The following is a 24,756-nucleotide window of genomic DNA, read 5'->3' as shown; positions in this document are numbered from 1 at the left end:
GGGAACACTCTACTTTTCATTTCGACTATGAGGAAAGTCAAACAAACACAAGAAATGTAGGTCTATTATAGGAATATTCCTTTTGACGGTTAAGAGAATTAGGGAATGGAATTGGCGCCATTTACATTTTGATCGGAAAAAAAAATCTAAAACCATAGACAATCCGATCTTAAATTGGGATATGTCTGATCAGCAGATCTAAAACAGAACACATGTTCTGCGATTTTGGCGGTCTCTCCAGTTTTGCTGCCATAGAACTCGATAGCGTTACATTGCCGGTCTGCTCCGACTTCAAGTACCTCGGTTCGCTCGTACAGTGCGATGGCGATATTGACCGTGACGTGAAAAACCGGATTAGCACAGGATGGATGAAATGGCGACAGGTTACGGGAACCATTTGTGACGCCCGTATGCCCCTTCGGTTGAAGGGTAAAATTTATAAAACGATCATAAGACCTGTCGTCATGTATGGATCAGAGTGTTGGGCCCTAAAGGTGAGGGATGAAAAGAGATTGCATGTAGCGGAGATGAGAATGTTAAGGTGGATGTGTGGCGTGACGAGAATGGATAGGATAAGGAATTAGTATATAAGAGGAAGCCTGAAAGTTGCACCCATAACAGAAAAAGTAAGGGCAAATCGCCTAGCATGGTACGAGCATGTGATGCGGAGGGATGAAAGTCATGTGACAAGAAAGGTATTAAGAATGAATGTGGAGGGAAGTACGAGGAGAGGAAAACCGAGGAAAAGGTGGATGGACTGTGTGAAAGATGATATGAAACTAACGCAAGTGAATGATGAGATGACGGGTGACAGAGATGTATGGAAGAAAAAGACATGCTGCGCCGACCCCAAGTGAATGGGACAAGGGCAAGCGAATGATGATGATGTCTGAAACGGCCTTAATGTATAAGCGCTTAAAAAAAGTGAAACTGAATGAAAGCATGTAATGTAATGATAATATTTTAAACATTCATCGTCATGAATACTGATTTATTACCAAATAGTTTTTTTTTAATTAATGCAATGCAATTGACAATTAAGGTGGATCTCCTTGATACGTACATTTCGTGCACTTTAAACCTTGATGTTTAGGTAGTACATATCCATTTGTCATTGCGTAATTACGAATAATGACCAGTTATTCAATAATATTATTAAAATCCATTTGAAAATTGAGAAGATTTTGCTCTAACGCTTGTTTGTGTGAGTGATCTTTACACTATCCATGTAAAACAAGATGGAGAGGTTAGGTTTATTCATAACCAACAAGATGTCGCTTTAACACAGGTGACCTAACTAAGTAGTGTCTAATTAGTTCGATAGCTGGCAATAACGTAAGGGTATCTAATTCACAAACAAAACATAGTGTACCCGGTTTAGCTTCAAACACAGGTGACCTAACTTTAACACAGTTGACCTAACAAAGTAGTGTCTAATTAGTTCGATAGGTGGCAATAACGTAAGGGTATCTAATAGGGCTCGCGGTCGAATCCGTGTTTCGTTTACACGTTTCGAATACCCGTGTCCGAATAATACGTAAACGGTTTTCTGGCCCGTTCCGCACGTTTAATTAAGAAACGTGTAGTTAAGACCCGTGTACACGGATAAACGGGTATTCGAAGATACGTATCTTATTTATCCGTGGCTCCGGACACGTCCTTGACGATAGTAGCGAAGGAACGAACGCCAGCTACAAATGAATAGACAAAAGATTCATGACGAGTTTTTGTCATATTTAACCTTATTCCGAGGGTCATAGAATCGAAATTCAATAAACGGTTTAGAAAACCCTTTCTTGAGCAGGTAGTTTTTGCTTGCAATAGGTATTATATACGAGTATTCACGCTTCTTATCAAAGTAGTATTTTATATAGCACTTTAAATAGCTACTTTTTTTACGTTGCAGGTTACCAATATAGTAATAACAACCTGCTAGTACCTATTTAAAAAAAAAATTAGAACCATCGAGTTCAGTATGTAGGCAGGAAGTCAAACTAATGTTCGAAATTGGCATTAAGTAAGTATTTATAAAAAAAATACATTTTTAACTTGCTTCTTTATTTTTAGTTTAATTTGAGAACATGATATGAAATTGTATTCCTTGTCTTGTAGGTACACCTTATATAAACAAAGTCCCCCGCCGCGTCTGTATGTTCGCGATAACCAGACCTCACCTATGAATGAAGTGTTTCTTTGGGAATGTTTATGTGTATATTTTGTTAAGGTTTTGTTTAAATTGGTAGAAATATGACGATGTTTGCTAATGAAGTTAGAATAAATCACGCTGGCTAGGAGCTTAATCGAAAACGCTGCCCAATCTATTTGAGATATAACGACACAATGTATGGTGGAATTGTCTATCTTTCATTGGTCTACAAAAAAGTGCGCGAAGGCTGTCTGTCTATATTTTAAGAATAATTAACCCATTATTAACTTCTAAAAAAACCGGACAAGTGCGAGTCGGACTCGCCCACCGAAGGTTCCGTACAAATTTTTTTTTTTTTTTTTTTTGTTATGGCGGCAACAGAAATACATCTGTAAAAATTTCAACTGTCTAGATATCACGGTTCATGAGATAAAGCCTAGTGAGTGGTGACAGACTGATGGATAGTGAAGTCTTAGTATTATTAGGCTTCCGAAGTGAATACTTGTTACAGAATGTATTTTATTATGCTTGACTCTCCATGCGAAGCCGGGGCGGGTCGCTAGTTATTAATAAACACTTTAAATCAATTTGATAAAATTGCACCTTCTCAATAAATTCTAATTGTTTTTGCTCTAGGTACCTCTTACCATAGTAAAACGCTTTTTAGTGGGGTGCGGCTACAAAACAATGGAAAACATTTTCTTGTGCAGATGTTTTGACCTTATTACAACGACATAAAGCTTATAATTGTCGGTGACACTTGTGATAATAGTTTGGGAACCTACATGTTTTCGACGATGATAAACAAAAGGATATTGGAAAACAATGGATGGATGGACCACCGGTCGGCAACGTGCGCATTTAAGTTTATTACCTGAACTCTAGTGAGAAAGTGACCAAAGTGAATTATGAATGATTACCAATTTAAAGATCTATCTTAATGTAATTAGCAATATTATCGCAAGTTATACAAGGTAGTATGGGTTTTTATGGTTCTTGGGTAAAATTCTGCCTTTCATTTGAGCATGATTACTCGATAATCCCGCTTTTGTGGTCCTAAGTTTTTTGCGCCGTTGGCAGGTTTGTTGTTTTCGCAAAGCAGTAATAGACCCGAGATAAAAATAACCACGAAATCATTAAACTGTTATTTTTAATTAATATTGTATTCTGTCTGCACACCTATTATTAACGAAAATACTATACCATTATGTAATTATAAAAAAAAACTATGATCGATATAAAATTTATGTAATTAGCTTAGAAGCAATCGGTTTTATTAAATGATATAAATAGTTTAAAATAAAAATTATGTATACCTACTATTAAACACAGGAAGATGGCTCAGTACCTATGTTTTATCAATACGGTTAAAAACAATTTAAAAAAAAGTAATTGTGCGGTTTTATGAAACCACGATGCAAGTGAAACTTTTTTCGGATTGTAGGTATTTAACTAAAAAAATCGGAAATTAATTCGAATTACGGTATTAAAATCGCGGTTTTAATGTTAACTTAATAAATGGGGGCGATAGAATAAAAGTTTCACTTTAAAAATCGTACGACAAACGAATTCATCTGAAGTCAACATAATAATAGTGGAAAGTGGACCTTGTTACTATTGTACATTGGCTCAAACTGGTTCGGAGAATTCGGACCCGTTCGGAACGGTCTTAAGTACCCGTGTAAACGGAGATACGTGTCTGAGATACGTTTCTTGGGAACGTTCCTTCGAAACGTTTTCGAATCCCGGCGGTTCCGTGTAAACCGGGTTCTTAGTACCGCCGGGCTTAAGAACACGGGTATTCGTTTCGGCGTGTAACACGGATACCGGGAGCCCTAGTATCTAATTCACAAAATATAGGTATAGTGTACCCGGTTTAGCTTCAAACACAGGTGACCTAACTTTAACACAGGTGACCTAACTAAGTAGTGTCTAATTAGTTCGATAGGTGGCAATAACGTAAGGGTATCTAATTCACAAACAAAATATAGTGTACCCGGTTTAGCTTCAACCGAAACCGGTAAAATTTGATCCCTTGATTCGTACATGTAACACCTAATCGGAGGTCAAGCCAGATTTGGTTTTCTAAAGGGTCTCCAGATTTCTTCGTTAATTACCACTACCAGTTTAAAACTTAGATTGGTAGGTAATTATTTTGCAATGATTTCATATTAAAATTATTATTTATAAATTATTAGTGCTTCATCATTGATTTACCAAAATGATAAGATTATAACATTTAAGTATAATACATTATCATTAAGCCCGTCACCGTCAGTGTGAAGGGTACTTCTTATGCCATAGATAACCCGTTTTTCTGCATGCGTTTTTTCAAACTACCGCTCGCTTTATTTCACGTTCACCGTAAATTTGACTAATGTGCGGAAGAGTTCTTGTGGTTGTGATTTACTCGCTGGATTTATTTATACAGACGCCTTAGCCTAATACTGCTTAAAATTCATTTTACTTTTTAGGTAAGTAACAAATGTCAATTCATTAAATGTCAGTGTGAACATCAAAAGCCTTGAGATACCTATATTGTTGCCTTCATATCAGGCGATTTGTTTTTGCAGTCAATTGTGAGAATATCAGGAGCCCTTCGGACTTCGGAGGTCAACTTGTGCCAAGCGTTAGTTCATATCCAGAATGTCGTTATGGGGAAAACTAACAAAGGAGAGTATAAAATACATCGGTGGTCCGATGGAAAAAGAAAACGGCGTCAAGTTCAAGCTGCCTTACAACAACATTATGGCACCAATTCGTAATATGTATATATTTCACCTGTCAATATCAAATCGTACTAATACTCGGGCTCTTTAATTTTGTAATGCTGCTTTTTTAGGGTTCCGTACCCAAAGGGTAAAACCCTATTACTAAGACTCCGCTATCCGTCTGTCTGTCTGTCACCAGGCTGTATCTAATGAACCGTGATAGCTAGACAGTTGAAATTTTCACAGATGATGTATTTCTGTTGCCGCTATAACAACAAATACTAAAAAGTACGTAACCCTCGGTACGCGAGTCCGACTCGCACTTGGCCGGTTTTTTAACCATTCATGATATTGGTTATCCTCGCGGCCATGATTATTATCCACACAAATGGTATGTAGTAAAAACACTAGAGTAATAAGGATAATAGACATATGCAAAAAAAAAAATGTAAGAGTGAGATAGCGCCTTATGAATAAAAACACTTACAAGATGTCGTTGTTTCAATAACCAAGTCCTTACAGTAGCAGTACTAAGTACTATTTCATATTGCAGGCCGAGTAGAAATTAATTAACAATTAATAACTATGATGATTTCAGAAGATAGACTTTTACCTGAACCGTCAAGTGCCCATAATGGTTCAACTAGTGCTGAGTAAGTAAATTGGTACCTGTTGGTGACGTTCGTAATAATATGTATGTATTTTGTATTATTCTGCACCTGGTAGGGGAGAGTGGGGGAATTGGGAACACTTAACTTCAAATGCTCTAAAAATATATAAAAGCCAAATTTATTTTTATGCTAACCGTTAGTGTGGTTGTCTGTTTATCTAATTTTACCAAAATAATAATTTTAAGTTAATGTTATCCTACTAAATTTGGGCGTAAACAAAAACCTTGCCGTTCCTTTTTACCCGAAACCATATGGGGTAATCGGAAACAGTCCGCGGGAGAAATTTATTTATTCGTATGGCATAAGAATATACAATCGTTCAATATAATTAAATTATAGCAGTACGCCCAATTGCTGGATCCATTGGGTGACGTTGTTGTCCAGGGTGAACAAGTCCACTGGGTTGCCCTGGTATTTGGTGAGTGGGCATTCGCGGATAATATGGTCCATACTCTGCACTCCTGCTCCGCATTCGCATGCTGGCGACTCTCTCCAGCCGCATCTGTGCAGAAACTGTCGACTTCTACCCCAACCCGTTCGTAGGCGATTCAACTGGCACCAACTTCGTCTGGGTAGTGAGAAACCTGCAGGCTTTTCTATAAGGTTGATGTTTGTCCCTAGGGTGGGGGGCAGGTTCTCGTTCCATTCTTGGGTCCATCTCTCATTAACGTTGAAGGAAGTGTTTAAGAGTATCGAGGCAGTCTTATGTGGCGGTTGACGTGATTTCAGCCGGTTGGGTGGAGGGTTCCTGAACTCTTCGTAGGCGGGTAAATTTGGTTTGGCCAGGATCTTCTGAGCTTCTCGGGCCAGAGCATGTTACCTTCTTAAGTGCGGAGGAGCTATATGGCTCAGCACGGGTAGCCACCCTACAGGGGTGCTCTTGATGGTTCCTGTTATGCATCTCATAGCTTATCGTAGTTGCACATTCACCCGATGCACATGCGCACTGTTGAGCCACACCGGCGCGCAGTACTCTGCTGTTGAATACACCAAGCTGAGGCAGGTGGTTCGAAGGACATCAGCATTTGCTCCCCAAGTAGTACCCGAAAGCTTGTGCAGGATATTATTTCGGGTTTGGAGTTTCTTACCCAGCGTTTCTATATGTGGCGCGTACGTAAGGCTGCGGTCGAGGGTCACACCCAGATACTTTGGCGTCGGGTTGTACTGTATAGTTTTACTCGAGAAAGTTATATGAGGTTGGTACTTGGCTGCTTTATTGCAGAGATGAAATATTGTTACTTCTATTTTACTTGCATTTGGTACCAGGCGCCATTTTCTGAAGTATCGTTCAAGCGTGCCCGAGTCTTTGTTTAATATCTCTTCCGATGGTTCAAAGTGGGTACTTTGGCTGGTGATTGCAATGTCATCTGCATACATAAACTTTCGACTGGAGGTTATTGGGATGTCATGTGTATACAGGTTGAAGAGAAGCGGGGCTAGGACAGAGCCTTGCGGAAGTCCGTTGTTGAGTGTTCGTACACGACTCTGCTTATTACCAAGACGAACGGTGAAGTCACGGTTGCTCAGCATATTGTTCGTAAGCCCCACCAATCTTTTACAGAGCACAGTCCTCATAAGTTTGTACATCAAGCCTTTTCTCCACACAGTATCGTACGCGGCTGACAGGTCAATAAAAACTGCGACGGTTTTTTGTTTATTTTGAAAACCCGCCTCTATGTGGGTCGTTAGCGAAAGTACTTGGTCTGTACAGTTTCGTCCACTGCGGAATCCTGCTTGTTCTACCGGAGTGAAGTTGTCTATAAGTGGTCTTATACGGGTATAAATCAACCTTTCAAGGACTTTATATACGCAGCTCAAAAGCAGGCGCGGATCCAGCCCCCAAAAAAGGTTGTGGTCACAGCCACACGAAAATCGGCAAGTAAGAGTCAGAGTACGAACTCGCTCATGAACAATCATGACTCTTGGACGATCATCCCGATCTCAATAGACCGTATAGGTGTGACGTCACATGTGTTGTGTATTAGGGGTACCCCCTAATGATTCCCCTACCAATGTTTCGCAGATTATCCATTCACAGACAACATTTCGCCAAACATCTAACTTTTAGACGACATTTGCTAGTTTTACCGTTCAATTCGCTTCTGTGTTAATTAGAAGAACAATTATTGTAAGATTTTATGCATTTTTTTTATTAAAGATTTCGTTAAGTAGTCGACAAGTTCAAATCAAATGGTGAAAAATAAATATACTGCTCCTAAAAATACTGTCTAGATATGTAGGCCTATTCGCGAAGCACATAAAAAATTGGAAGAGTTATATAATATACTAGCTTTTGCCCGCGACTTCGTCTGCGTGGAGTTAGTGATTTTTTTATCAAATCTGCATTTTATCGATTACCATAAAAACTACCCTATATATGTCCTTCCCCAGGACTCTAAAAGGACTCTAAATCGGTTCAGCGGTTAAAGCGTAAAGAGCACAGACAGACAGACTTTCGAATTTATAATATTACTAGTTTTTGCCCGCGACTTCGTCTGCGTGGAATCAGTAACAGCAGCTAGAGTAAGTTTAGCGCCTGGAGAAAGTCTTGTAGCAATCATTCAATTTGAGCATAATATGCACACAAATTATCAGACAACTAATTAATTATCTCAATTCCACCATGATTCCACCCCGCTTTTCACCCTCTTAAGGGATAATTTTCGGGATAAAAACTATCCTATGTCCTTCCCCGGAACTCAAACTATCTCTATGCTAAATTTCAACTAAATCGGTTCAGCTGTTAATGTGTGAAGAGGTAACACACAGACAGACAGACTTTCGCATTTATCATATTAAGTATGGATGGTAAGTATTTTGTTTTTTGCCAATATATCATAAATTATTAATATTTAATAAATGAAAAAACATTCCTAAAGGTACTTATTAAATTCGTATAGATTAGCTTAAAACAATTTATAATGTAATTTAAAATTATGAAATAAATTAATCTGAATCTAAATCTATTTAAAAATTAAAAAAAAAACTATGGTGTATTTTAAACATGTTAAAGAATGTTACTGTTGTTGGGCAATTATTAATTAACACATTTTTCTCGAAATTTCGGCTTTGTTGTAAATTAATAAAATGTTAAAATAATTGGCGTAAAAATATTTTTTGTACATAGTTTTAGTTAACGAAAAAGACGCAAGTTCAAGATTTTTTTTAAATTAATAATTGCCTATCTTATAAAAAAATATCTTTAAGATAAATTTCTAACAGTAGTACAAGCTTTGACGTGTTTAATATACACCACATTTTTTCAGTTTTAAATGAATTTTGAATACCTTATAATTAATAGAGTTAGAGTAGCGAAAAATTGAATCTTGAGCGTTGCGAGGGTTACAAAAAATTTCACCACACCAGCCCGTAGAAAATATTTAGTGTAAGATATCAAACAAAATCAAATCCAAAATCCAAATATTTATCATTCTAACTAAATCATCATTTAAAAGTCAATTCTACCAGCTAACATAAAGAAACAACTCAAAATTTGCATCTTATTAATTAATTTTATTTAAAAATTGTAATAGATGTCATATATTAAAGAAAAAGTGACGAAGACACCACCACCACCATATGACATCTATTACAATTTTTAATTATATATAGTAGTGTGACTACTTAAAAAAACACAAATCAAAATATTTAATAAAATAATTTGATTTGTTTCCAAACTTGTTAATTTAACTTTCTCATCACTTTTTGAACAATCAATCTTTACCAGCTGGTGTGGTGAAAATTTTACAGTTAAATTAGTAATTTAGCAATTGCATTACTTACAACATTGATTCATTGAGTCATAGATAGCACTTTTTATACATAGATAAATATAAAACTGAACGCTACGCTAACTACGCTAAAAAACTCCTACAGCTGTAAATTAAAAGCTGGCATTATTTTAGGAAATTGTACTAATATTTGTGAATGTTTATGATTTATAAGACCCATAACTCCCACAAGCTATAAATAATTGCCCGAGTTAGTAAATAATCTTATTCTTGCAAATAATTAGGACTGTGGCCAGCTGATATTAACATGCAAGCATTTCTAATGAATACCACATGATCACTACTTACTGGTGTTTCGACCAACGGTTATCTACTCGGGTAATCGTGACGGAAAATGATCATTCTATGAAAAGTAAATGCCAACTTCTCTGCGTACTGAAATTTCTGCGAAAGCGTGTGCGAAAAATCGGCGTAATTTTACTCGGGGACTCAATTAAGGTTGTGGGCATGCCCATCGTCCCCACAACGGTGGATCCGCGCCTGCTCAAAAGTGCTATAGGGCGATAGCTTTTTGGGTCTTTAGGGTCCTTTTCTGGCTTATGTATAGCAATCACTTTTGAGCGGTTGAAACCCGGTGGCAGTATGTTTCGCTGTAAGATGTTTGTCTACTAATCAGTTTTGGTAATAGGTTATACAATTGCTAATACGTCTTTTGTCAAAAATATTTTGAAAAAATATTAATAATACTTAATTCGATTTGCCGATTTCGTTGAACAAATGTGACGTCACACCAGTGGGGAGTGGGAAATGGAAACACTGAAGATTTTCAATTTAGTATCACTTTTCAAGAAACTTTTTATACCTCACGGGATACATAACAATGTACAAAGTAAAACATATTGTATTTCCAATCAGTATGTAGTAGGAATCATTGAGAATACAAGGGGTAATTGGGAACGCTCTCGTTTCCTTAGTTCCTAAATTAAATAAACTTTCAAGAGCGAATATCTCAAAAACTATACAAGATATCGAAAAACTTGGCTGAATAAAACTTGTAACAAATTAAATCAGTTTTCATTTTGTATAAGTGGCCATGTCGCTCGGATGCATAGTTTTTGAGAAATAATCGAAAACCGAAAAATGGAACTTTCAACCCCCCCTCCTCCGGCACCAGGGTTACGGGCGGGGACTTTTGATATGTTTACCTCCTAACTAGTCCTCGAGGTCCCCAAAAATGTCAAATAGTGTGGACATGAAGAAGAAACCTTTAATTAACATACATTCGTTCATTCATTCATTTTTTCCTTTATAAAACATAGTTTTATATGTCAAACACAGTATTTCATATTTACAACTATTTATATCTAAGTTACAATACCAGATTTCAGGACTGTTCTAGAGATTTCGAGGTTAGTCTTAATCCGATTGTGCTATAATCCAAGTGATATATTTTTTTGTAGTGATATATTTTGAGTTTGCTAATTTTTAACCGCCCAGTTTGACCCGCATATTTGTATGTATGTATGTATGTATGTATGTATGTATGTTTGTTCGCGATTACCTCGCGTATGGCTGACCGATTTTGATGTGGTTTTCAGAAAAGTGTTTGTTAGATTCTGGGGAAGGTTATAAGGGGCCCAGGGCCACTGACTGTCAGTCCGCCGGACGATATCGGCCTGTCAGTTAGAACAAAAATTTGACAGTTCCGAACAACTGACAGGCCGATATCGCCCGGCGGACTGATAGCCAGTAAGCCCCTTTAGTATAGGTATAATACATGGATGGTTTGAAAAAACAATTGGACCCGGTATGTGGCGCTGCTATCGGCATATCGTCAAATTTGATTTGCTGAAACCGATTTGGATGAAATTTTGTGTATTTAGATGGGCATTCTGAGTAAAATGGCTGTAACATACGGATGCTTTTAGGGTTCCGTAGTCAACTAGGAATCCTTACGCAGCGTACTACGTAGGCGAGCAACACGCGAACGCGAAGCGCACACAAATTATTATTTTTTTTCCATTTTTTCCATACATTTACTATGGAGAAAACGTGAAATTTTATCCACAGTTTTCTATCTCGCCACTCAGTCCTGTTACGTTTAAGGACCATAATACTGTATGAAGACATTACTGTAGGACTGATAGATACTGTAGCATAGATAGAAAACTGTGAATAAAATTTCACTATTTCTCCATAGTAAATGTATGGAAAAAGTTTTTAGGGTTCCGTACCCAAAGGGTAAAAACGGGACCCCATTACTAAGACTCCGCTGTCCGACTGTCTCTCACCAGGCCGTATCTCATGAACCGTGATAGCTAGACAGTTGAAATTTTCACAGATGATTTTCTGTTGCCGCTATAACAACAAATACTAAAAAATACTATACGGAACCCTCGGTGCGCGAGTCCGACTCGCACTTGGCCGGTTTTTTTTATTTTTTATTTGTGGCTTTTTAGTACATTACCGTAAGTTGACCCTAGGAAACTATTGATACTGGATAGGATTTAGCTAGGATGCTACATCCGATATCGGATCGAACAATGTGAAAACGCTCATAAGCTCAAAATTAGTTTTTATCAAGTCATAGAAAACCTACAATCTATCTATCTATACATATAATAAAGCGGAAGAGGGTCGAAAGTCTGTACATGGAAGATATTCGAAAAAAAATTGGCTGGGGATACTTTTAGAATCGATTACAGAACACGTTCCAACAGTTTTTAGAAGTTTTGTCTGTTTGTCTGTTTATCTATTTGTCTGTTTATTTGAGATCAAATTTTCTTTCGAGTGCGTTACTTGAAACATTGTATATGGGCATATTACCTATATTATAATACAGGAAAAGTGATTTCAGCGTTATCGAGAATTCGTCCCCTAACGAGGTTAAAAGATTGAATCAAGTACATTTCGATTTCGAAGTATGCCATTACTTTACGAGCACCGAGATACCTACGGCTCGTGGCAAGACTCGGGACGAGTGAAGAATGACATTTCCGCACGTGTATCGAACGACGTTTGACATTGACATTATAAAGAAGTGTTTTTGTAAGTTTTATTCGACTAGAATAGATTTTGTTATTATTACTGAACCCACTTCAATGAGTTTTTTTTTTCAAATGCATGTTCTATAAGACAGAAACAATTGTAAATATTAAAACATTGTACTATTATTACCTAAATGTCGTTATTTATGATTATTTGTGTATCGTATATTTATAAAAACAATATCGAATGTTGCCTTTGGAAACTTAAAACATTCTTGCAGTAAGAAAATGCGCCTCTTCTTTGACAGGCGTTCCGTTCCATTCAGACAACTTATTAAGAACGGTTTTTCAACATTAAAAAATAAACGTGTTATAATACTTATAATAATGAAGAGGTAAGTAATAAAATATGAAATATGCATATTTTTCGTATTCTTACATTAACAGTAGGTTTTTATGTTGATTACGACGTTTAAATGAAACTAATATAAACACTCATCAATAAGTAGTCATGAATTGGAACAAGTAAAAATTTAAAAAAGTTGGAAAAGTAAAAAGCACTAGTTCGCGAAAACCAACTTTCCGCACGCTAAACAGCCACGAAAAGTAGCACTTTTTGAGCAACTGTATTAAAAAAGTAATTTCGACGTTTTTGGAAATTTAACGCCTCAGGGGCTTGAAAAGGGGATGAAAATTTGTCTTGGGGTGCAAATTTTATTTTAAGCTTGGAACTTGAAACTTTGCAAAAAGGTATTATATTAAAAAGCAAGAAAATTGCTTTCAGCGTTTTTAAAAATTCATCCCCCAAGGTGGTGAAAAAGAGGTTAAAAACTTTATCTTGATAACTATATCATTTAAGCTACTAGGCCAAGTTAGGTATCGTTTTTGTATAAATCGGGTATGCCGAATTCATTTATCAAAATGACACCATTCCGAAGTGAAAACAAAAAATATGAAAAAATAATACTTTTTTTTAATTCCTCTTCACGCTTAAACCGCTGAACCAATTTAGTTTAAATTTGATATAGAGATAGTTTGAGTCCTAGGGAAGAGCAAAGGATAGTTTTAATCTCAAACATCATCCCTTAAGGGCGTGAAAAGGGAGGTGGAAATTCGTATGGGATTCAATAACCGGTGAACCGATTTAGATAAAATTTGGTATAGAGTCCCATAGAAGAACAAAGGGTAGTTTTTATCCAAAAAAAATTACCTTAAAACTGAAATGGAAGGTGTAATATTGTAGGGGGAATCAATAACCGCCTGAACTGATTTACATGAAATCTACGTATACGTCTTTTGATTTAGTTGAACGTGATACTTAACGACTTAGAACCTAATCTTAAACATCCCCACCCCCTACATCAAAAATCTGGGTAGCTCCACTTCTTAAATACATCTTAGGAACACCAAGATTAATTCTGCCAAATACCTAATCGTATATCGCATCCATATTCATACGTATCGCATCCTTTAAGCACTAAGACGAAAGTGGAGGACCCGCGCGAAATCACCTTTTCGTACAACTGTTAGTCCTCATTTTCCTCTCTTGATATTAACATTATTCAAAATATTTTGACACAATTAGTTGTGTATCAACCACAGCTATGTCCCGTGTACGTTTGTGTTTTTGGAATTTTTAATTACTTATTATAAAAGTTAGAAGCATTAAAAAATTTCCCTGAAATCAGTTTTTCGCTCCAAATTTTTACAATAATCAAAAAATTTAAAAAACGTCATACGTAGAAAACGTAGCATTAAGCTATGGTAAATATACATTTCGTCTGAGGCCTACCGGCAGTTCGTCTGGTGGTTGCGAGCGGCACAGGATCGGTCGGAGTGGCGAGCCTTGGGGGAGGCCTATGTCCAGCAGTGGAAGTCTATCGGCTGACATGATGATGATGAAATATACATCAAATTATGTACCTATAAATATTTTTATAATGATAGAGGAAAATGGAGACTTCGTTTGTATGAAGAAGCGGCCGTGCCCTTTCCTCTTAATAATGGCCACGAAGGTGGGTACTTTTAAAAAAAAAACATTTTTCTATGTCATGTGCGGAGTAATTGTCAAACGATTTGGGACTTATACGCGTTACCATACCTTCCCGAAAAACGGCAAGCCAGCACGAGTCTCGATTGTGATCCCAAAGACATCGTACGCAATACATAATTGTAGGCGCAGATTCTGACGGAGTGTGGCGCCGGAGAAGCCGTGTTCATCCCGCGCATCCCCCTCATCCCGAGCAACTTCCCGTTCCGCTTCAAGCGCCTCGCCTACAGGTTCCCGGTGTCTGCTTCGCCATGACCATCAACAAGTCGTAGGGGCAGACGCTGCGCGCCGCCGGCGTCATGCTTTACTTAGACTGATTTGACTGGAGGACCGATTTGGATGATATTTGCCATGGACATGAATGTGGAAGTTACAGTCAAGGACGTAAAAATACAATAAAAACTTTTATAAAAAAAAAAGATAAACCGACTTCAAAAAGGATGAAATAAAATATTATCCTTTTTAGGGTTGCGTGTTTAAGTATATGCGTTACCAACTGATATGTTTGAAGTCGGTGCCAAGCCAAATTTTAAACCATATATTCATAGTGATTTTGGTGCAATTCGATAAAGATGCGGCTATATAAGTATGTACGTTGGATTACCTAACGCAGCGTACTACGTAGGCGAACAACACGCGAATGCGAAGCGGCGCGGCACGGCGCCTTAATTAATTCTTTGATACCTATATAGAATTTATTTATTTATTTATTTAATTTGAAATTGTATTTCAATACATTGTAATTCAGTTGATAATTTGCCTACAAATTGACGTAATTTAATATTTATTCCCGAAATTTGATTTAATTGTAATTTCACATTTCACTTGTAATTTGGCGTAATTGAATTTAATTTTATATAATTGTGTTATTTAATTTATTTATTAGGTAGGTTGACATTATTTGTATAGTCATTTTATCTCTTACATAATATTACTATCTTGTGAGCGTTTTGGGGTCACCTGTAAGCCCGCAGGAGATTTTCACAAATAAAACAATAAATAAAACAATAGAAGTGTCCTACGTGGGCGATCTCGTTGCGAACGCGAACGCCTTGGGCCGGCCGCGCCGTGCCGCGTCGCTTCGCTTCGCGTTCGCGAGTGTTCGCCTATGTAAGACGCAGCGTACACGACGACAATAAACGAACTTTCTGTACACCTCAGAACAGAACACACGGTTGAACCTTCTTGGCGCAGTTCGTACCATGCTTGTCGGCACGTTAGTGTAAATCTAATACGTTTTGTCGTATTTTTTTAAAGAGCATTTCTTACTAATTCTTGAACAGTCATAGCACGCAAGTGTGGGATTGGAACTGAGTTATTTTCTGTCGCTTATCCAGAGGACTACATTTCAAAATATAAAACAATTCAAGGAACCTTCATGCAAAATTTCAGCTAAAGCGGTTCAGTTGTTTAGCCATGAAAAGGTAACAAAGAGGCAGACATAATTGCTTTCACGTTTATAATATTTGTACAGTTGTAATGGGATTTATAGACATAAAGCTGATTATTTTTGACTGGTATTGTTACTACTTGGAGTACTTGGCTTGGCACCGACTTCAAAAATATCAGTTGGTAACGCATATACTTAAACACGGAACCCTAAAAAGGATAATATTTTATTTCATCCTTTTTGAAGTCGGTTTATCTTTTTTTTAATAAGTTTTTATTTTTCCATTTTTAGTTTTAAGACATTGTTAAGAGCGTGACGCATGAATGAAAAACATAATGATGTTTAACTGTAAATTCGTAAACTTTATTAAATAATCTGAATTTTCCTCGAGTCCGTCTGGGAAATCATTCCTGTCACTAAATCCATTCTCCGCCCTGTCACTGACCCAATCCCTCAAACCCGGCGATCACTCAACCTCACAGCACATCAACCCCTGATCACTGAACCCCTTGACCCTAAACCACCAACCCTTCAACCGCCATTCCCCGACCCCTAACCCCAGAGCCCTTAACTCCTAACCCTAACCCCCAATCCCTTAACTCCCAACCCCACAGTCCCCGACCCATCAACTCACCTCCCCTCAACCCCCAACCTCAAACCCCCCAAACACTAATACCCTCTACCTTCACTTCTCAGTCTCTTTGGTTGTTTCCAACACTACCTACATCAAAAATCATAATACACATACGAGGGAAGTTATCAGTAGCCTTACCACGAGTTTGACATTGATATATTCGCTATCGTGTGCGTAACTTACTGTTTATGCATCTCGCTCGTACTAGCATATTAGTGTACAGAGTAAGTTACGAAGAATATTTAGTGTCAAACTCGTGGTTAGGCTACAGTTGCACTACATCAAATTGGTGGTTTTGGGGAGGAAATGCTTGAGTTACTTTAGAAAACGCCGAAATTACCATACACGTGCCTTTAAAAATTGAGGAGTTCCCTCAATTCCTCACGGATTCCATCATCAGATCAAAACCAAAAATATTACGAAAACACCTTGGAGAGGTAACTTCTTTCAAACAGAAAAAGAATAACTCAAATCGGATCATGGGTGCCGGAGTAATCGCTGAAATCATTATCATCAAAACAATCATCATCATCAGCTCCACTTCATCAAATTGGCGGTTTACGAGAAGAAATGATCAAGATGCTTAAGAAAACGACCAAATCACCATACATGTGCCTTTAAAAATTGAGGAGTTCCCTCAATTCCTCATGGATCCCATCATCAGAACAGCACCAGATTAATGTGGGACCACCTTGGAGGTAGTTCCTTTCAAACAAAAAAAGAATTGTTCAAGTCGGACCACGGGTCTCGGAGTAATCGCTGAACATCCTACATTAAAAAATCATCATCACTATCTTCAAAACAATCATCATCATCAGGTGCAATTCATCAAATTGGTCGTTTTCGAGAGAAAATGCTCAAGTTGCTTATGAAAAAACCCAAATCACCACACATGTGCCTTTAAAAATTGAGGAGTTCCCTCAATTCCTCAGGGATCCCATCATCAGATCAGAACCAGATTAATATGGGACCAACTTGGAAGTAGCTCCTTTCGAACAAAAAAAGAATTACTCAAATCGGACTACGGGTCTCGGAATAATCGGTGAACATACATAAAAAAAAAAAAAAAAAATATAGCCACAACCGAATACAGAACCTTCTCCTTCTATGAAATTGAAGTCGGTTAAAAATGGTACTGTATCGTTCGATATACACCTACTACTCTATGTCGTTTAAATCACGTCAAAAATTTGAATAAGGGCAAAAAAATATTGATTTTGGAGTGTAGTTTTATTTACCTAACTGTAAAATATTTTATCTGGACTACAGTCCTATACTTCAAGTTCCGCCTCTAGGGGAGAGGGAGATAAATTAGGGGTGAATTAGCCGCTTACTGACACATACCGAAATCCACGCAGGCGAAGCCGCGGGCACAGCTAGTTATTGCAATATCTTCACTTTTGCAGTTGTAATGTATTGGTGCGAATTGCGATAGATAAGGAATGCGATCGCGTTCACGGTCTTCACGGAGTCGCTAACATAAACCTCAAGTGTCAACTCATCGTAATTACGACTATAGGTATGAGTAATTAAATTATGGCGAGACGAAAAAAAAAACCAAATAGGAAACAGTTAAAATTTTGACATGAAAATTTTGCTAGACTTATATTGACCGGGATATAGACCGTTTACCTTTTGTATTATTTATGAGCAGCATGTAAATAATACAAAAGGTAATCACGGTCTATATCCCGGTCAATATAAGTCTAGTGAAACTAACCGTGAATCATTCAAAACTTTAAATGAAAATCGTGATTACCTTTTGTATTATTTATGAGCAGCATGTAAATAATACAAAAGGTAATCACGGTATATATCCCGGTCAATATAAGTCTAGTGAAACTAACCGTGAATCATTCAAAACTCTAAATGAAAATCGTGATTACCTTTTGTATTATTTATGAGCAGCATGTAAATAATACAAAAGGTAATCACGGTCTATATCCCGGTCAATATAAGTCTAGTGAAACTAACCGTGAATCATTCAAAATTTTGCTAATTTATGTTATTTTTTAGTTTATTTTTAATGTTTGAATTTGTGGTAGGTACTCAGTTGTTGTAAACTAACAGTTACCAAAAATTTTAATCTGCCAACCGACTGAAACTACTTGGTCATACATAGGTAACATAATAATATGTTCTAGAGGTCGCCGCAATACAGGCGTGCCTACTGCGGTTACAATGTTTATCAACTTGTATGAAAGAGCGAATTCCTCCTATATAAGTTATTAACTTAATTTTGGATTTTTGAATTTGTGATGTACCTATTACATTTTGCTTAATAAATATTTTTGAAATTTGTAAATGTTTTTTCATTTCTTTCTTTAGGTAGGTACCAGGCGGAACAGGTATGGTATTTTATTTTAGAGTCTATAAGTGCCTTAGTTACCTAACCACTTATTGCTTTCGGAAGCTCTAATTACCTGTCATCACACTTATTAGTTATTAGTTAGGCAATAGGATTCACAGAAAAATATCGGCTACCTACGTAAATCCAAAGATAGATATAACTCCGTAATAGATGGATACAGTCTAAGGAAAAAACGTGCCGCGAAAATCACGAAAATTTTATTCTCGATCAGATAGCGCCACTAGCTTTGGCCTACTCTCGTATAGAGGGCGTTGACGGTTTCGTTTGTTATTTATAATTTTAACGCATATCAGTGAAAGAACATGGGTCAAAATCATATAAAAATAATTAATGCAAAGAAAAAAATCAATTATCCATATTTAAATAATTTTTTACGTATTTTTATAAATCTTCATTTTTAGTTTTAAAGTATGTCGATAGATGGCAGTGAATTTACTGTGGTTACAAAATTTACTATGACAGTACCGCTCTATCTTATTATATCCTCTTTGGTAAATCAATGAATTGCTGCAGGGCAGATATTCCTAACCGCTGAGTTTGACCGCTTGAAGGAACCAGTATAGGCGCGCTTTCCTAACCCGATATTATAAAGACTTCTCGCTCATGGTACGCTGGCTCCATATTATGGGTCGTTCTGCCCGCGCCTGGGCGATAATAATAATAGTAGGTATAGGTACTCCAAATTATTATTGGGTTGTGTAAGTACCCACTTTATTGAAAAATATTAGAATTGCTTTATTGGAACATATTCTTTGCTATTTATGCAGTTATGCACTCTGCATGTAATTTTAATATGATCATATTAGCTAGCTAGGCTTTTTGCATTACTTTATTAGTAAAGAAGATATAAGTACGATTGATCGACAATTAATAATCAGGCAGAATGAAACAAATATCGCGCGAGTGCTAGCGAATTGAGTTTCTCTCACCGCTGTCCAACGTAGTGTAAACTGAGTGTCTAGCCAAGATGCCAATCGTTTGCGCCGTAGCGAACGAAACGCTAATGTCTCTCTTTCGCACAAATATGGAAGAGTGATAGAGAGAGATTACCGTTTCGTTCGCTTTGGCGTAAACGATTGGCATCTTGGCTAGGCCCTATGAAGATCTAAGAACTGTGTATAATTGGAAAACGCGACCATGTACCACACCATACTGGTTAGCGCTAGCGGTCATTCCATTTGCCGCGCTCTCTAAGCGGGATAGAACAATAGCTAAAGCTTGCATTAGGTACTTTCCCCTAAAACATGAATATTTCAGTTCTGCAATTGAAATTCAACTTTTTGTCCATGAAACGAATAACGAAATTAAGTAGATCGATAAAAATACCTATTGAATGCGATATCTCTCAGCGCAAGTTTTTAAGCAAGTTCTAAAATAAATCGGTATTGAAAACCTGATTCTTACAAGTCTGGACTTTCTTGGGCTCATTCTACTTAGAATCTCGTCATTTAAAAAAATGTCCCAAAATGTCCGTTCCATTACGTCACGTTTTAGTTTGTAAGTAAATTTTGTTACTTTTACGTGCGTGACGTAGTGGAAACTACAATTTCCATGGGAATGTGGCTTTCTATTAGAGAAGGGTTCTTATGTTTCATGTGCAATAAGGACTTTTTAACAGAATTTCTGTTGGAATTTCAGATGGAAAAGACCTTATTGCACTTGAAGCATAAGGACCCTTTTGTAATGGAAAGCCACATATTTCTGGAACATTTTTTAAATATCAGGATTGAACATGCTAGTGATTCTGAGCTGAAAGAACTTAAAAAGATTAGGTGTAAGATGCTCTTAAATTTTATTTTTTGAAATGCTCGTTTCGCAATTTTACTGACGTGTATATGCTCCTTTGCGGCGTAAAAAAAGCGCATTGTAGAAAGTATACTTATTATGCACCTATACGTGACCTTTGAAATTTTATAATTTGGAATGTAGGTAGCTGGAATCAGACCAAGCTAGCGCCTAGGTCCCGAAACGCACGCTACGAGCGTTCACGCCGCCAAATACGAATACAAATAACTTTTCTCAAACATGCTATGTAATATTGATATTACGTTCTTTATATTAGGCTGGGAAGTATCACGACTCCGGCGCGGCTAGACGAGGGGCCTGTAATGAAATTTCATATAAAGTTGCAGGCCTAGGCCGGGAAGTGCCTCTTTTTTAATTTCCATTTCACATATATTTGTGACACAGCATCATGGCATTCAGCCAAAAAAAAAAACTATAACCAATATTTGCTTATGGTTCGGAATGACATTCTGCCAATACCCCTTTAAAAAAAAACAATAAACGATAATTAATATATTTTGCAGTTTTACAAAAATATATAAATAAAACATTATTAACAAATTCCAATAATATTGAATTGCAAATTTACCTACAAATACAGATTTAAAATATAGTTGGTCAAACCAGTTTGTCAGTAAAAAAGAACAAAAAAACTATACTCATCCTTTTCTTTTGGGTGCTAGTACCAGTGTAAGACAAAGATAGTATGATAATCTCTGTCTATGTTTGAAATGAGACAGTCCTTTGATAAACTATATTTCATTTAAATATTAGCGGTAAAAATGTCTACTCAAACACGCGTTGGTGTTTTTTTAATCGTTTTGGAGGTAAAGTTGAACATTTTTCATTGTGTATCTGTAATTCTATTTTATTGGATTATTGTGCGTTGTTTATTGTATAATATGAGTTCCGACGAAAATATTAAATGAATACCTGTTAATTATACTCCATGTTTAAGGCAACGATGTATGTGAAGCATAATATCAACATAAAAAACGATGTAATCTTAGTTATGTGGCTACTAACACTACAGTCAGAAGGATGCAAGGCGAAAAATCAAAGATACGTAAATATACCTTTGAACATTTGTGTAATAAATTGATTAACTACATGTGTAAAATATACGACACGTGTGATAGGTACAGGTAGTAGTTATATTTTGTGCCTAGTTTACTTTTAGTTTCTTTAGAATTAAAACTTTGATTTCGTGGAGATTTCTTTATTTATTTCATTGCATGTTTGAGAAAAGCACTATACATACATCGGCGTGAAAAGGGGTTGTCGGCCTCATAACTATCCGGCCTCACTACGTTCGGCCGTATATATGCATTCGGCCGGCAACCCCTTACTTCCCGGCCTCTGTAGTAATGTACTATTGCCAAAAATTGCAGTCGACGACAGCGTCGAAAAAAAAGAAATAGACTAAGTAAACGTCTAAGGTCTGCATACATGATCACGAATTTATTGTATGGACCTCTATAAACCTCTCCGATAATTGCATCCGATTTGCGTTACATTCCGGTATTTGATCGACGAAATACCTTCCGTGACCATAGACAATCCGCCCATTCTGGTGCTAAATTCAGTTCGTCTGGATGCGCCTTTACCATAAATTAATCTTGCTGAAAAATTCATCTCCTACACCGCGCCATCTAGTTTACACTGTTGTCCCTTGTTAGCTAATGAGAGTAATAAGAAAAGCCATCTTCTGTACTAGCGACCTCTAGTCTATTTTGGCGTAATGGTCACAAGACTGGCACTAGGGAATGACAGTAGTTATGGTAGTGTGCGTAAATGCAAAAAATTGCAATATTTTGCAGTTTATACAGGTTTTTGATGAAATCAGACACTGTTGAGGGGAAATATATGTCGATTTAGACGTAATATTTTTTATTGTTTTTGCGGATATCAACACATCTTAGAAAATTGTTTGGGTTTTGAGAGAAATAGTGATTATCCACAATTTGTGCACAATCACGCCATCTTTTGGTGGCTAGTCGGCAGGACATCCCTAGACATCCACCTTAATCGATAATACTTGGTCTGAAAATGCGGAAGCTAATTAACTAGCTTTTTACTGAATAATATGGCATAAATGAATGTTAGCCGTTGCTCGAAGTACAAATTAAAAAAAAAAACTTTCCACCCTAGGGTGGGAGATGCAATTTTCCACCCGGCTATCAGCCTATGAAAGGTGAATTTTCCGAATAGGAGAGATGAAAAATATATTCTTCCTCGCTTTCCAGTCAGTCTGCGTTCAGATTCAGTAAAATAAACAGTTTCAAATATGTACATATTTATACCGCAATAGGACATGTGCTAAAGTAACTGATCTATTACCTCTAGCAGACGAGTGACCATGGTCTTCTGGTCGAGATCGGGCTGCGTGTGGCTGGCCGAGTCGGGGTAACAGATCATATGCAGCAGTCTGAATAAGACAAATATATAAATTACTCCAAAACTTTACCGAGCACATGGAAAGTCACAAAAGTTGAAGTGTTGTTTGTAGATCTGACCTTTGCGCCTGGCGCGGCGTGAGCATGGAGTCGAGGAGCATGTCGGGCTGGTACAACTCGTCCGGGTTCTGGAGACATTTCTGCAGCACCCACTCCTCGGAGCAGATCTCCTGCAGCACGTGCCTCGCCAGCGAGGACAGCGACTGCGACGAATCTAATAACGTGGACCCGACGCCGCCGCTACCCCTGGACACCAATCACTCACTTTTCAGAGGCCTCATTAAAGTTCAAGTTCACCTTACAGGAACATTCATTTCACCATTAGTATTAGGTTATTTTAAACATTTAAAGCACAATCCGGCCAAGCGGAGCGCGGTAGAGCCACGTTTGGTCAATTTATTTGTAAGTTTGTTTGTGTTCATAATAATGATCGACAGAAACATCTACAGCGCTCCGGGTATCAAAAGTTATAAAAGTTCATACGATTGCTAGTTCTGTGTTATCGATAGTTCATGATTGATTACCATTTTCGCCCTTCCCTCTGCACACAGTTCAAGCAATGATCAAAATAACACGGAGCAATTTGAACTCACATTCCATAATATTATTATTAGACACAACATGTACTGACAGACTTCACAAGCGGTAGAAATGGACTGACACAGTTAGAGAGACTATAGGATAGAATGACACCAAGGTTAATGAACCAATACAAAATAGTTTGCCCAGTTGGTATCTATAAACGGTGACAGTGCTGGTTAATAGTACGTATAGGCAATGTTACAGTTCTTTGTACACGGAGCTGCTAGCCCACAACACAAACCTGACCGCTTAGCACGACGACTTACGTTGTCTTTATGCGCGACTCTATATTATGTCAAGCGCGACTTCAAGTATGGAGTTGCGTGCGACAACGCAACTCATGCTAACCGGTCTGGACATGGGAACAAGTGACTGTATGGCGGGTCGGGGTCGGGTGAAACATGGACACATGAGGATCGTGAACTCGGGCTAACAAAACATATAAGCAAAGCGTGAAGGGTAGAAACCTTTGCACGTACTGATCATGCTTCTTTTAGCGCGCCGAGAACAACTCGCAATTGGCTCCTTCAATTACATTTACTAATCTTATTTAATATCGACTTAATACTGATCATTACACGTGGATTCGATGCGTTTTTTTTTAAATAAAATATTGTAATGCTTAACGTGCAATAATATGAATTGAATAGGAATGGGATCAGTACGTGCAAAATGGGGAAGGATCATGATGGGGTGAGGCGAATAACGGTGGAGTCGAGTGAAGCCAGCCGGACCGCGAGGGAGTGCAACCGTGAAACTCAATATTAAATCAAAAACAAACCTAGGAGTTCTATGGCCCCCACTCATCTCTGAGTCTATCCTAAGGAGGAAAAATAATTGCTTGTCAATATTACATATACACAGTAATAGTTTAAGGATTCATTGCAATTCGCGAAACGAATTGCTCTGATTTTGCAAGCGTGATTAAATTTATTTGAGTAATATTAATAAATTAAAAATCAAAACATTTAAAATGTTTTATAGTCTTTTCCTTGGGTAATTATTTTGATTTTTGGTATTAGGTATCAATACATTGCAAAATAAGTCAATATGCATGCGGGTAAGTCATCATAGGTGACGTCAAACAAACATCGTGAGAAACTTCTCTAATCTCAGCAAAACCCCTTTCCCCTCACACGAAATAAATACTATTTATAATTTTGAGTCACGTCTACTTTTTAGGGTTCCGTAGCCAAATGGCAAAAAACGGAACCCTTATGGATGTCTGTCTGTCTGTCCGTC

The 24,756-nt window shown here is 37.3% G+C and overlaps 1 protein-coding gene across 4 annotated transcripts in view; it reads right to left on the bottom strand.

Moving 5' to 3' along the window:
* The window catches only part of LOC134754802 (mediator of RNA polymerase II transcription subunit 12-like), a 142,170-nt gene that overhangs the window by 37,649 nt on the left and 79,765 nt on the right, over positions 1 to 24,756 (bottom strand). For 3 of the 4 annotated variants that reach the window (XM_063691174.1, XM_063691170.1, XM_063691171.1), the window contains exons 30-32: positions 24,296 to 24,334; positions 22,993 to 23,178; positions 22,817 to 22,904 (exon numbers count right to left, since the gene is read on the bottom strand). In XM_063691174.1, coding sequence (XP_063547244.1) covers positions 22,817 to 22,904; positions 22,993 to 23,178; positions 24,296 to 24,334 — 313 coding nt within the window. The remainder of the gene's footprint in view (positions 1 to 22,816; positions 22,905 to 22,992; positions 23,179 to 24,295; positions 24,335 to 24,756) is intronic. The other variant, XM_063691173.1, reaches the window with a different exon arrangement.

The sequence above is a fragment of the Cydia strobilella genome, chromosome Z (assembly GCF_947568885.1).
Source record: "Cydia strobilella chromosome Z, ilCydStro3.1, whole genome shotgun sequence".
NCBI classification, from domain to species: Eukaryota; Metazoa; Arthropoda; class Insecta; order Lepidoptera; family Tortricidae; genus Cydia; species Cydia strobilella.
This window is presented reverse-complemented; position numbering and strand designations above follow the sequence as displayed.